At 43.7% G+C, this 15,170-nt stretch overlaps 1 protein-coding gene across 6 annotated transcripts in view; it reads right to left on the bottom strand.

Moving 5' to 3' along the window:
- The window catches only part of TDP1 (tyrosyl-DNA phosphodiesterase 1), a 98,607-nt gene that overhangs the window by 22,995 nt on the left and 60,442 nt on the right, over positions 1 to 15,170 (bottom strand). For all 6 annotated transcript variants that reach the window (XM_064292855.1, XM_064292854.1, XM_064292851.1 and 3 more), the window contains one exon: positions 3,411 to 3,513. In XM_064292855.1, coding sequence (XP_064148925.1) covers positions 3,411 to 3,513 — 103 coding nt within the window. The remainder of the gene's footprint in view (positions 1 to 3,410; positions 3,514 to 15,170) is intronic.

Here is a 15,170-nt window from a genome sequence, read left to right as displayed (position 1 = left end):
CACATAACCTCAGGAAAAGGACAAATTACCTTATGTCACAGATCTTTGGGTTGCCCTTAAAGTAAACACCATAAATGTTTATTCGGTGAAGTCCAAGCAAAGGTCTACTACTTTTCTGGAGGCTTTACCTGACAGTAAGCAACATAGGTACTGTGATGTAGTAGGCTTAAGGACCAAGTCTCCTGTATTGCAAAAACCCCTGAAACCCCTTTTTGCAGACGGACAAGACATGCATTGACTCACTTACGGTGAGCCCATAAATGGTAATATCTACCTCTTGGGGTGGATTCGTAGCTCACAATAATATCAGGGGATAAGGTTAGGGTAGTGCAGAGGCCAGGTCATGTGCTATGTGACACCATCCTCTGTCTTGGGGTGGACAGCAGACCTAAGCTCCAGCAGTCACTGGAAATGCAGAATGGCCAGCCACTGGCCAGGGAGCCACCGCAGCGGGGTCACACTACTGGCAGCAGCCCAGAGACTACTGAGGCTCCAGAACTGTCCCTACTCAGTCATTCCCAGATCTTGGCTGTTCAACTCTTCCATGACATTTCCCCTGGCATCTTTTCAACACACTCCCCCCTCCTGTGGGCTTAAGTGAGCTCAAGTTGGTTTCTGTAAAATGCAGCCACAAGAATGCTAATACCCCACTTTTAGTCATCTGGGTTCTACTCACTAAGGGCAGTAACCACCCAGATGCCTCTTAACAGCTCGCACCTGGATGGCTCTCATTCACATGTAGAATGTCTATTTGACTTTATGACCTTTTCACCCAGCTCCTTGGGAGGGCAAGGTCAAAACACTTCCGTGTACTGTCCATAATGCCATTATACATCTTGCCCCTATCAGTTATGAGTCATGAAGGACGTAAACAACCCAAGCAAAGGGGAAAATGGCTGAGGACAAGATGGTGGCAGTCTGTCAGTGTTACAGAGGAAGCCTCCTGTGAGAGCACTGTTCCGGGCTCTGTATCTTCAGATATGCCGGCGAACTTGGACTGATGGAGGATCTGCTCCCTGCTTAAGCAGCATATTAACGCCATGTCGCCCTGCTTGGGGCCTAGCCTGTGAATCTGCTGGTATGGCACAGAATGGGTGGAATCTACTTTTATATCCCTGTCTGATGGTCTTCATAGTAACTGAATCTCTTTTTTACCTAGAAGGTGCTACAGTGGGGCTTTTATTCAAAGCGTATAGGAATAAGAGTCCAGTAGGAAGTCAATTTGGGGATTCTAGGCGATTATGCCCATTTTTCCTCCTCCTGGTCTTTTCTGACATACAGTCAGATAAATGATATCTCAGGTAAAATGTGTAGCTTAGAAAATACCAGAGGACTGGGAAGGGTAAAATAGTTCTTTCGTATTACTGTTTTCAGGTCAGAATAGTTAGAAATGACTAGAATTGTTCAAATGCTGACAACAAAAGCCAAACGAGAGTGACATGGAATTTATTCCATCGCTTAAGTTATTATTGGGAGATAATTCTAGCCTCGGTTTAAAGTTACGGTCACTATAATCACGTTAAATTACCGTATAATATTACCCTAGTGTGAATTCACTGCTTCCAGCAGCTGCGATAAAGCTGAAAGGTCATGAAAGGATCAGCTAGAAGACCAAGGTTTGAAGGCTGGACCCCTCTCCTTAGCTGTGGAGCCTTACGGAAGTCACATCCTTGTCTATAAAACAGGGTTAACCATCTACCTTACAGGGTTGTGGGAGCTGGAATCTCGGGCAGTACAGCTTCATGCAGCCCTGCTTCGTTTTACTCTGGAAGCAGTAGCCAAAAAATGTTGAAATCTTATTAATGATCCTCAGAAGAGGCTTGTTGGACAGTTTCATAACAAAACCCTTTGAACTACAGATGAAAAAAATGCTTGAAGGTTGGCAAGGGGAGGAGAGAGAAAGGGAGAAAAGAGCCATTCATCTGAGCACGGCACGAGAAAGGAAAGCGTGTGGAGGACTGTTGGGGGCAACGGAACGGGGGGCAGTCTCCAACAAGCCTCAAGGCCATGTGAATTCCCACATTCTAGAAAAACAGTTGCTGTCAAGTCGATTCTGACTCACGGTGGCCCCTCGTGCGTCAGAGTGATTAGGCGTAACAGGATACAGTTGTCAGTGGCTGATGTTTTGGAGGAAACCCTGGTGGTGTAGAGGTTAAGAGCTACAGCTGCTAACCAGAAGGTCGGCAGTTCGAATCCACCAGGCAAGTTTTGGAAGTAGGCTGCAAAGCCTTTCTTCCGAGGTGGATTCGAGCCTCCAGCCTTTTGGTGAGCAGCCACAGACGTTAACCATTTAACAACCTGTTTTTTTTTTTTTACATAAAGCCAAATTTAAGACGAAGTACAAGTACGCCAGCACTACCTTGGCCACATCCTCTGGTCCAGCCAAAGTGGTTACAATGGAGCTGTACTGTGTGCACGTTTTAACTACCACAATTTCCAATACAGGGAAGTGGCAAAAAAGAAAGGAAGGAGAAAGCATTAGCTGTCTTACAGCGTGCGCAATCGTGGCTGCCTTTCTATCTGTGAGCATTGGTCCAGAGTGAGTGTAAGAAGTGAGAAGGAAGGCGTCGTGCCTGCGTGCCTCCTGGAGGGGAGCATCTCTCTGGGCCATGTGTGCTCCTCGTGTTTATGGAAACATGTGGCTTGTACCACCTGGTCCCACATGCACGCCAACCACTTCACATGGGGGTCAGCTGCAGAGACTGCGAGCGTTTCCAGGGCAGCAAGACCAGCTGGCTGGGCTGAACCTCCTAAGGGACTGTTTCCAACGTGCTGCCTTCACAGGGGGCTTCACTGGTAAGTCTGGCCCGTGTCCCTTGGGCTTCCCTGAACTCGTTCTCTAGCAGATGACGTGAGCTTCCCTGCCTCTGGCTGCGCTCGTGCCAGTTCCTCCCCTGTGGGATGCCCTTCCTGCTCCTTCCCATGTACCCAGAATCCTATGCATCCTTCCCCTCCTCAAACCCTCCTGCTTCCCAACAGTCCAATCACCCTAGCCTAAAACGTCTCACTCTTGGCTGGGCTCTTCCTTTGGTGACTTATCGCTTTCATCTCGTAATAAATCTTCATGTTTTGGGATACTTATTTAATATTTGCGACATTAGATACTGCTATTAGCTTTACCCTAGGCACTCTCTTCACTCTCTAATGAGGCTTTTCAAGGCTGTGACTTTTTAGAAGCAGATTGCCAGGTCTGTCTTTCGAGGTGCCTCTGGGGGGTTTGAACTGCCATAGTGGCTGTTTAATAAATTCATCAGCACAAGCCAGTGTCTCAGAGCACAGGCTCTAGGTTAGAATCCTCCCCCAGCTCCCTACTGACCTTCGGCAAGTCACTGTGATGAAAGGAAGAGAGCGTAAAAACCGATCTGTTTTACAAGTGAGCAATCAAGCAGTTTCAGACACTGTGAACTTACAAAGACCGAAGGGAGGAAAAGGACTCCAAGCTCATAGGAGCGGATCATCAGCTGGGCACCGTTCTTCTCTAAAGCTCCCCAGGCGGCCTTGGACAGATTCGCGCTGCAGAGACAAGGACACGGAAGGGCTGGCTCAGTGAGACATGTCATGTGGGTCAAGTTTGCCCAGCTGCAAGAACATCGGTCAGAAGAAGAGGGGCAATCACGTTTTTTTCAGTTTCGAGTAGTGCTGTGCATTTTTGGACAGGAAATTTAAGTCCCGCTGTGCTATCTATCATCCTCGGGACTTAACTATCTAATTGCGCATTGAGATAGCTTCACCCTCAGCTTCGTTCTCCCCTGAGGGCAGCTATTAAAAGAATTACCCTTCCTTAGAAAGATTTTTTCTGTTTTCTATCCAAAACCATTTTTCTTTTCATGACCCTCCTGTAGCCAAGTTTTCTGGTTTTGCCGTATATAAAGAAAAAAATGATAAAATGTTAGTATGATCTTAACACAGTATCATCTTAATTGCTGTATCTTCTTTCTTTTTAGCCAGGTAGCACTGTTTTCTATTCTCAATCTATAGAAAACAGCTTTGAGGTCCTTAGATTGGTGTTTGTGTTGTTGTTGGGTGCCCTTGAGTCAATTCCTAGTCATAGCGACCCCACGTGACAGAGTTTCCTAGGCTGTAATCTTTATGGGAGCAGATTGCCAGGTCTTTCTCCTGCAGAGCCAATGGGTGGGTGCAAACCCCAACTCTTCTGTTAGTGGCTGACAGCTTAACTGTTGTGCCACAAGGCCTCCTTTTGGTATTTATATTGGGGAAGGAATGGTGCATTCAGAATCACGGTTTATGTGGTCCAGCAGGGCTGTGGACCTGGATGAAAACCACACATGCAACAGGATGAAGGGGACCAGAACTGACAGGTTGGGAGGCACCACGGTGATAGCGGATGTTGACTGGAGACTGAGCTGAGGCGTCGGTCTTTAGAGACTCCCTCTCCTGCAGCAACCCAGGCAGAGAACACTCACTCACTGATTAATTCATGTAAACCAGCTGTAAACAGTTTTTCAATTAGGCTCACACAAATTCTATTGCATTTTAAAAATGCATAGCAAAACCTAGGCTATTCAGAACTCTCGAAGCCTGGCTCTGCAGATAGCTGAATATTTAAAAATTCATCCACTGGTGCATCAAGTATTTTCCTGAGCCAAGTGCTGCAACTGCTGTCTGCTGGAAATCAGAGTCAAAACAAAAACAGTTAACAAGGAACATGAAAAGAATGATCTCTGCTTTGGGTTTTACGGCAACAGAAGGGAAGGAATATGGAAGTCAGAGCTAAGGAAAACCCTTTAAACCATTAAGCTGGCTTAAAGTAAATAAATAAAATGGTGTATTATAGGCTTTCCTGCCTGAAGAGCGAGAGCCTTTGGTTGGTGGACAAGGGTCACAAACATGAGCTTCCTGTCTGTGAAGTGAAGCTGATGCATTAGGAAACCACCACAGGGTGGGATGCTTTTCCTGAGCCCCCAGCTAAGCTGTCCAAGGCTCAGTTATTCAGTTAGGCACTTTTGCAGGCCCCTTGCCTACAAAATGCTCAGTTGGTGGTAGACTATGCTGCCCAACTTGTAAAGTATGGTGACTAATTAGACGTCTGATTTCCAACCACAATATGGACAAATTGTACCAAAGTTTAAGCCTTTAAGAGTGAATTTAAAGTAACAATGTACAAAGTTCCTTCCGAAATTCTCAAAGAGAACAAAGGAGTGACAACTAAGGCATGTGAAGAAGAAAGGAAGATCAGCGTTGAGAAAGCCCTGGACCCGCCCAGGTTGAGGGAGAGGTTTAAGTCCCGGCTTCCCTACTCACTCTCTTAGTCTGGAAGCGCCAGTGAAACCTGTCCACCACGGGTGACCCTGCTGGTACATGAAATACCAGTGGCATAGCTTCCAGCATCATAACACCACCACAGTAAGACAAACTGAAAGACAAGTGGTAGCTTTCAGACTAAGACATACTAATCTGTCTGGAAGTCTATTTCAGAAAAAGACCGGCCAGAGAAAACCTTATGGACAGCAATGGAACACTGTCTGATATAGTGCCGGAAGAAGAAGTCCTCAGGTCGGAAGGCACACAAAATACGACTGGGGAAGAGCTGCCTCCTCAAAGTAGAGTCAACCTTAATGACGTGGATGGAGTAAAGCTTTTGGAACCTTCATTTACTGATGTGGCAAGGCTCAAAATGAGAAGAAATATCTGTTAGTAATCAGAACACAATGTATGAAGTATGAGTCAAGGAAAATTGGAAGCTGTCAAAAATGAAATGCAACGTATAAACGTTGATATCCTAGGTATTAGTGAGCTGAAATGGACTGGTATTAGCCATTCTGAATCGAACAATCGTATGGTCTACTGTGCTAGGAATGATAAATTGAAGAGGAATAGCATCACATTCATCGTCAAAAAGAACATTTCCAGATCTATCCTGGAGTACAACCCTGTCAGTGACAGGATGATATCCATACACCTATGACTATTATTCAAATTTATGCACTAACCACTAAGGCCAAAGATGAAGAAAATTGATTTTTACAAACTACTGCAGTCTGAAATTGATCAAACATGCAATCAAGATGCACTGATGATTACTGGTGATTGGAATGTGAAAGCTGGAAACAAAGAAAAATCAGTAGCTGGAAAATATAGCCTTGGTGACTGAAATGATGCCAGGGAACGCATGACAGAATTTTGTAAGCCCAATGACTTATTCATTGAAAATACCTTTTTCAACAACATAAATGACTATATAGGTGGACTTTGCCAGATGGAATACACAGGACTCAAATCAACAACATTTTTGGAAAGAGACGATGGAGAAGCTCAATGTCATCAGTCAGAACGAGGCTAGGGGCCGACTGTGGAAAAGACCATCAATTGCTCATACGCAAGGTCAAGCTGAAGCCGAAGAAAATTAAAACAGGTCCATGAGAGCCAAAGTACAACTTTGAGTATATCCTACCTGAATTTAGAGACCATCTCAAGAATAGATTTGACGCATTGAACACCAATCACAGAAGACCAGACAAGTTGTGGAATGACATCAAGGACATATACATGAAGAAAGAAAAAGGTCATTAAAAAGACAGAAAAGGAAGAAAAGATCAAAACAGAAGAGACTCGATATAAATCCATCCATGTATGAGCAGCTGATATTTGACAAAGGACCAGTGTCAGTCAATTGGGGAAATGATAGTCTTTTTAACAAATCGTGCTGGCATAACTGGATATCCATTTAAAAAAGAATGAAACAGGACCCATACCTCACACCATGCACAAAAACTAACTCCAAGTGGATCAAAGACCTAAACATAAAGACTAAAACGATAAAGATCATGGAAGAAAAAATAGGGACAACCCTAGGAGCCCTAATACAGGGCATAAACAGAATACAAAACATTACCAAAAATGATGAAGAGAAACCAGATAACTGGGAGCTCCTAAAAATCAAACACCTATGCTCATCTAAAGACTTCACCAAAAGAGTAAAAAGACCACCTACAGACTGGGAAAGAATATTCAGCTATGACATCTCAGACCAGCGCCTGATCTCTAAAATCTACATGATTCTGTCAAAACTCAACCACAAAAAGACAAACAACCCAATTAAGAAGTGGGCAAAGGATATGAACACACATTTCACTAAAGAAGATATTCAGGCAGCCAACAGACACATGAGAAAATGCTCCCGATCATTAGCCATTAGAGAAATGCAAATTAAAACTACAATGAGATTCCATCTCACACCAACTAGACTGGCATTAATCCAAAAAACACAAAATAATAAATGTTGGAGAGGCTGCGGAGAGATTGGAACTCTCATACACTGCTGGTGGGATTGTAAAATGGTACAACCACTTTGGAAATCCATCTGACGTTATCTTAAACAGTTAGAAATAGAACTACCATACAACCCAGAAATCCCACTCCTCGGAATATACCCTAGAGATACAAGAGCCTTCACACAAACAGATATATGCACACCCATGTTTATTGCAGCTCTGTTTACAATAGCAAAAAGCTGGAAGCAACCAAGGTGTCCGTCAACGGATGAATGGGTAAATAAATTGTGGTATATTCACACAATGGAATACTACGCATGGATAAAGAACAGTGACGAATCTCTGAAACATTTCATAACGTGGAGGAATCTGGAAGGCATTATGCTGAGCGAAATGAGTCAGAGGCAAAAGGACAAATATTGTATAAGACCACTATTATAAGATCTTGAGAAATAGAAAAAACGGAGAAGAACACATACTTTTGTGGTTACAAATGGGGGAGGGAGGGAGGGAGAGGGTTTTTTATTGATCAATCAGTAGATAAGAACTGCTTTGGGTGAAGGGAAAGACAACACTCAATACAAGAAAGGTCAGTCTAATTGGACTGGACTAAAAGCAAAGAGGTTTCCGGGATAAAATGAAAGCTTCAAAGGTCAGCGGAGCAGGGGCTGGGGTCTGGGGAACATGGTTTGAGGGGACTTCTAAGTCAATAGGCAAAACAATTGTATTATGAAAACATTCTGCATCCCACTTTGAAATGTGGCGTCTGGGGTCCTAAATGCCAACAAGCGGCCATCTAAGATACATCAATCGGTCTCAACCCACCTGGAGCAAAGGCAAAGGAAGAACACCAAGGTCACACGACAACTAAGAACCCAAGAGACAGAAAGGGCCACATGAACCAGAGACCTACATTATCCCGAGACCAGAAGAACTAGCTGGTGCCCGGCCACAATCGATGTCGGCCCTGTCAGGGAGCACAACAGACAACTCCTGAGGGAGCAGGAGACCAATGGGATACAGACCCCAAATCCTCATAAAAAGACCATACTTAATGGTATGACTGCGACTAGAGGAATCCCGGAGGCAATGCTCCCCGGACCTTCTGATGGCACAGGACAGGAACCATCCCCGAAGACAACTCATCATGCATGAAAAGGACTGGTTAGCGGGGGGGAGAGAGATGCTGATGAAGAGTGAGCTAATTAAATCAGGTGGACACTGGAGAGTGTGTTGGCAACTCTTGACTGGAGGGCGGATGGGAAGATAGGGAAAGAGGGAAGACGGCAAAATTGGCACGAAACGAGAGACTGAAAGGGCTGACTCAATAGGGGGAGAGCAAGTGGGAGAAGGGAGTAAGATGTATGTAAACTTACATGTGACAGACTGATTGGAATGGTAAATGTTCAATTGAAGCTTAATAAAAATTAATTAAAAAAAAATCCTTTGGGGGAAAAAAAAACAGAAGAGACTCTGAAACTTGCTCTTGAACATAGAGAACCTAAGCAAATGGAAGAAATGGTGAAGTAAAAGAGCTAAACAAAAGATTTCAAAGGGCTGCTGGAGAAGACAAAGTATTATAATGAAATGTGCAAAGATCTGGAGATAGAAAACCAAAAGGGAAGAACTTGCTTTGCATTTCTCAAGGTGAAAGAACTGAAAAAAAAAAAAAAAATTCAAGCAATATTGAAGGACTCTGTGGGCAAAAAACTGAATGACACAGGAAGCATCAAGAGAAGATGGAAAGAACACACAGAGTCACCATACCAAAAAGAATTTGTCGATGTTCAACCATTTCAGGAGGCAGCATATGATCAAGAACCCACAGTACTGAAGGAAGTTCAAGCTGCACTGAAAAACCTGAAAACCAAGCCTATTGCCGCGGAGTTAATTTTGACTCATTAGCGACTCAGACACTGGCAAAAAACAGGGCTCCAGCAATTGAGATATTTCAGTAAATGGGATGTAGTGCTAGAAACACTCACACAGCTACCTGGCCAACTGACTGTAAGAGATCTATACACGTGCCCATTCTAAAGAAAGGTGATACAACAAAATGTGGAAATTATCGAACAACAACATTAATATCACGCACACACAAGCAAAATTTTGCTGAAGATAATTCAAAAACAGTTGCAGCAATACATATACAGGGAACCGCCAGAAATTCAAACTGGATTCAGAAGAGGATGTAGAACAAGGAATATTATTGCCGATGTCATATGGATCTTGGCTGAGAGCAGGGACTACCTGGAAGATGTTTGCCTGTGTTTTACTGACCACGCAAAGGCATTCGACTGCGTGGATCATAACAAATTATGAATAACATTGTGAAGAATGGGAATTCCAGAACACTCGACTGTGCTCATGTGGAACCTATGCATAAACCAAGAGGCAGTTGTTCAAAGAGAACATGGGGATGCTGTGTGGTTTAAAATCAGGAAAGGTGTGCATCAGGGTTATGTCCTTTCGCCATCCTTATTCAATACATATGCTGAGCAAATAATCCAAGAAGCCGGACTATAGGAAGAACATGGGATCAGGATTGGAGAAGAGTCGTTAACAACCTGCGATATGCAGATGATACAATCTTGCTTGCTGAAAGTGAAGAGGGCTTGAAGCACTTACTGATGAAGATCAAAGACTAGACTTCAGTATGGCTTGCATCTCAACATAAAGAAAACAAAATTCCTCACAATAAGCAACATAATGATAAATGGTGAAAAGACGGAAGTTGTCAAGGATTTCATTTTGCTTGGATCCATAATCAGTGCCCACGGAAGTAGCAGTCAAGAAATTGAACAATGTACTGCTACTGCACTGGGCAAACCTGCTGCAAAAGACCTCTTTCAAGTGTTAAAAAGCAAAGATGTAGGTTTGAGGACTAAGATGCGCCTGACCTAAACCATGGACTTTTCAACTGCCTCATATGCATCTGAAAGCTGGCCAAGGAATAAGGAAGACCAAAGAAGAATTGATGCTTTTGAATTATGGTACTGGCAAAGAACCCTGGATATACCATGGACTGCTCTGTAGCCACCTGAGTCCTTTCCTCTTCCACAAACTCTGTCTCCTTCAAGAAGCTATCTATGGCTATCCCAGCCCTCACATCTCTCCTAACGCTGAATCCTACAGGTGCTAGGTATGCAAGAAACATCTTCTAATTCATTCAAGAAAAAAGACTGTTACACAAAGTCTTAGAAGATAACATCTTAATAATCCTATTTTCTCCACTGTGATTGTGATTAGAGAATTAAAAATTTTTAAATCACAAAATTTAGAGAAAAGACCTGACTATTGACACATAGGCATGACAGCAGGTAGCAGCAGATTCTGACCTTACATACACTTCACTCACAATTAGAGTTAACCTTGTTGATCTTCAGGTTCCTTATCTGCAGCCTGCCTGCCTCACAAGGTTGATGTGAGGATTGTATCAGACCAGGTGTGTGAAGTCTCTGGCACATAAATGATGCTTCATAAATACCAGCTATCATTGTCAGCAGGAGTTTGTTAAACTTATGGAAGAGTGAGTCTGGTCTCCTCTGGTGTGACTCACGAAGCAACAGAATTCTACATAAGGCAGGTCCATCCTATAACGTTTTGGTGATAGACGGAACTAAAAATGATTCACCAGATTGCTTCACCGATTTCATAATCTTAGCATGAGGCCGCAAGGCAGAATTATAGGGAGCTTCTATTTTATTGTGTGAAGGCAATCAAGAGGATTTTGGTTTTCTGACAGATATATGCACTGAAATATTCAATAGAGATGAGCGATACAGTACCAGGAATTTAACAGCATAGTTGAGATTAAACCGATTCTGCAGGTGTCTAACAATCTGGGAGATGAAGTACCAAAGGGGGTGTAACATGTCAGCTGTGTTTTGGGGGCTGGTATCATGTTTCACAGATACATACAGTGTATTAACAAAGAAATGCCAGCCAGAAAAGAAAAAGATAAATGATATGATGCACATTTCTAAAGAGAGAAGCAAGAGCAGGACACTATGAAAGACTGGATCCTTGAGTGTGGGCTTTTGCAAGTAAAAATCTGATAAATCACCAACTAGGTTCTGACTTATCTATTTGCAGCCTCATTTTGCTCTTCGGTTACAGTGGGAACATGACCCTGAGCTAACTCTTTCAAGTTCACACTGAACTCTGAACAGTGGCTTTGGCATTCTATGGCATAGTTCAGCCTAGCTCCAACCTGGTCTTTAAAAGGATCCCTCAATTCTTGATCCCCGCCACGTGGCTGTCAGTTTGTCAACCTGTGGTGGGTTGCACGTTGCTGTGATAGTGGGAAGTTTTGCTACAGTATTTCAAATACCAGCATGGTCACCTTTGGTGGACAGGTTTTAGCTGAGCTTTCAGACTATGAAAGACTAGGAAAAAGGAGCTGGCAGTCTACTTCTGAAACAAATGGCTAGTGAAAGCCTTATGAATACAGAACAGTGATACAGTGCTGGAGGATGAGCCCCTCAAGTTGGAAGGCACTCATATGCAGACACGTAGATGACACAACCTTGCCTACTGAAAGTGAAGAGGACTTGAAGCACTTATTGATGAAGATCAAAGACTACAGCCTTCAGTGTGAATTACAACTTAACATAAAGAAAACAAAAATCCTCACAACTGGACCAATAAGCAACATCATGATAAACGGAGAGAAGATTGAAGTTGTCAAGGATTTCATTTTGCTTGAATCCATAATCAATGCCCATGGAAGCAGCAGTCAAGAAATCAGATGACACACTGCATTGGGCAAATCTGCTGCAAATGACCTCTTTAAAGTGAAAAGGCGAAGATGTCATTTTAAGGACGATGGTGTGCCTGACCCAAGCCATGGTGTTTTCAATTGCCTCATATGCAGGTGAAAGCTGGACAATGAAGAAGAAAACCAAAGAACCGATGCCTTTGAATTACGGTTTTGGCAAAGAATACTGAATATACATACCATGGATTGCTAGAACGAACACATCTGTCTGAGAAGAAGTATAGCCAGAATGCTCCTTAGAAGCAAGAATGGCGAGGCTTCATCTCACATACTTTGGACATGTTATCAGGAGGAACGAGTCCCTGGAGAAGGACATCATGCTTGGTTAAGTTGAAGGTCAGCGAAAAAGAGGAAGACCCTCAATGAGATGGATTGACACAGTGGCTTCAAAAATGGGCTCAAACATAGCAATGATTGTGAGGATGGCACAGGACTGGGCAGCGTTTCATTTGGTTGTACGTAGGGTCGCTATGAGTTGGAACTGACTCAGTGGCACCTAACGGTAACAACAACATTCTTGATCCCAGAAACCCTGGTGGCATAGTGGTTAAGTGCTTGGCTGCTAACTGAAAGGTCAACAGTTTGAATCCAACAGTTGCTCCACGGGAGAATGATGCGGCAGTCTGCTTCCGTAAAGATTACAGCCGTAGAAACCCTATGAGGCAATTCTACTTCGTCCCGTGGGGTCACTATGAGTCAGGATCTGCTCGATGGCTCGTAACATCCTTGATCCCATAAATGGAGTTTTAAGGACTTCAGAAGCTATCATGTCAGCATCCAGAATTCAGAATGACAGAAGATACCGTCAAGAAGGATCCAAAGTTGCTTTTTAAATTTCAGATCACAACTGGTATTTAGGAGACTGTGTCAAAGACCTTGAATATGTATTTAATAGTAACCAATGTGATAGATAACCAAAAACTGCTTACTATTTCATTTTCTACTGAAATGTTCCATTATTTTAGTCCACTTCCTATGGCTAAAAGGCAATACAAGGCCTTGGAGAGTAACAGACTCAAGATTTGGGCTTTGGTTATGGGTACATCTTCCACCTTGGGGTTACCTCCTCTGGCTGGCAGTTTCTTCATCTGTGATACGGGCTTAATACCATCTGCTCATTTTACTGGGTTCTAAGGAACGGCTGAAATAACCTAGGCGGAAGTGCTTAGTAGACTGTAAAGCACAGCTCAAAGGGAAGCTTTGGAAGTATTAATACTTTTAACAGAACTATAAACCAGTTGCCATCAAGTTGACCTCGACTCATGCTGACCCCAGGCGTCAGAGTAGAACTGTGTTCCACAGGGTTTTCAATGGTTGATTTTTCAGAAGTAGACTGCCAGGCCTTTCTTCTGAGGTGCCTGTGAGTAGACTTCAACCTCCAACCTTTTGGTTAGCAGCCAAATGTGTTAACCGTTTGCACCACCCAGGGACTCCAAAACAAAATTATAGAATGTTTAATTTTTATAATGGGCCCTGGAAGATGACCTATTTCAATGATGTTCTTTTTTTAACCTGTAGAACCTTTTGTTCAAAGGAAATATTGGAAGCAAACAAAAGCCAAGTGTCTCCGGTTGAACAGGAATTGCTTGCACTTCTCTCCCCATACCCCATCGTTGTGGTGGCCTCTAAAAGGAATTTCCAGAACGCTGGGGGCTCCAAGGAACCTGGCAAAAAAACTACTGCTTCAGTCCAACCCCTGGTCTTACAGATGGGGAAGTAGGCCTAAAGAGCTGCAGCAACTGTCTACCAGCAAGGTTGTTGCTGCAGAGGGTGGGCTGTTTATGTAGCCAGCTAAGACTTAAACGCCTGACATATGGCCAGTACTTGGTCAATTTACCTTAGAAAAACTAAATATGTTGCTGTTGAGTCAATTCTGACACATAGCGACACTATAACACAGAGTAGAACTGCCCCACAGGGTTTCTGAGGAGCAGGTGGTAGATTCGAACTGCCCATCTTTTGGTTAGCAGCCAAACACTTAACAACTGTGCCACCAGTGCCCCTCAATTTACCTTAGAGACCCCAAAAAGCTTTCTGAAAAGATTCCTACCATGACCCCCTGCAAAATCTGTGAAGGCTGGTGCCTTGCCTTGGTTTTCCTGGGTGCCACAGTCATACAGCCTGCTGAAGACCATTCTTGTCTTTTTGGAGCCTCACAACGAATAGCACCAAGTATTTGTGCTACCTTCCTAGACAGCCTGAGGAGCAGCCTCCTTGGGGTTGGTGACCAACTCCACAAAGACAGTGTCTGGAACTCTCCTAAAGGATCTATGCTCACAACCCTGCAGGCAACCCGATTCCTCCCTCTTCCTCATGTCCTTCTCTCAACCAGCTTCCGAGTCCTTCTGACTCTCCAGGGAACGCCCCTGCTGTTTTTCATTCACTGGCGCCCTCTGGTCTCATGCTGGCAATTTTGCATCAGTCTCTCAGTAGGTCTTCCTGCCTCCATGCTTTTTCCCTGTAAACTAATTCCAGAAATAGTATGCGACTTGAGGAAACAAAGATCGAATTCCTGTGTGGTATTTACTAGATAAGTGGCCACATCTCTGTGCCCGCTCCTACACTCACCAAACAGGTATGATGATATCACCTGCTCCGTTTAGATCCCAGAGAACATGGCCATGAATGAAAACTGCATGTCAACCACAAAGCCCTGAACAACAATAGACATTACCAGTAACATTAACACAACACTGTTGACCAGGCCCCTCTCTTGTCCAAATACTTCTGGGGATCCCTAACTGAAAAGCTGAAAATCCTTTGCCTGTCACTGAAGCTCCACCAAAACCTGCCATCATCCCCTGGTCAAGCTTCTCTCCCAATTCCCCTGTACCATGCTCCATTCCAGCCCAGATGATCCTTCTACCTCCCCCAACACATCTTGTTTCAGGACTTTCAAGTACACGATTTTTGCTACCTAAAATGCTCACCTTGGCCTATCAAAACCCTGCCCTATCAAGAACAAGGTACTACTTGCTGAAGCTTTTCCAGTTATTCCACACAGAAGTGATCTCTCTCCTCTGAGCCCTCCATATCCCCCCACCCTGGGCTATGTGATTTTTAGTAGGTACTATGAAACCCTAGTAGTGTACTGGTTAAGAGCTATGGCTGCTAACCAAAAGGTTAGCCATTCGAATCCTCCAGGTGCTCCTTGAAAA

The sequence above is a fragment of the Loxodonta africana genome, chromosome 10 (assembly GCF_030014295.1).
Source record: "Loxodonta africana isolate mLoxAfr1 chromosome 10, mLoxAfr1.hap2, whole genome shotgun sequence".
Classification (NCBI taxonomy): domain Eukaryota; kingdom Metazoa; phylum Chordata; class Mammalia; order Proboscidea; family Elephantidae; genus Loxodonta; species Loxodonta africana.
Note: the sequence above shows the minus strand (reverse complement) of the source record. Positions and strands in the feature narration are given on the sequence as shown.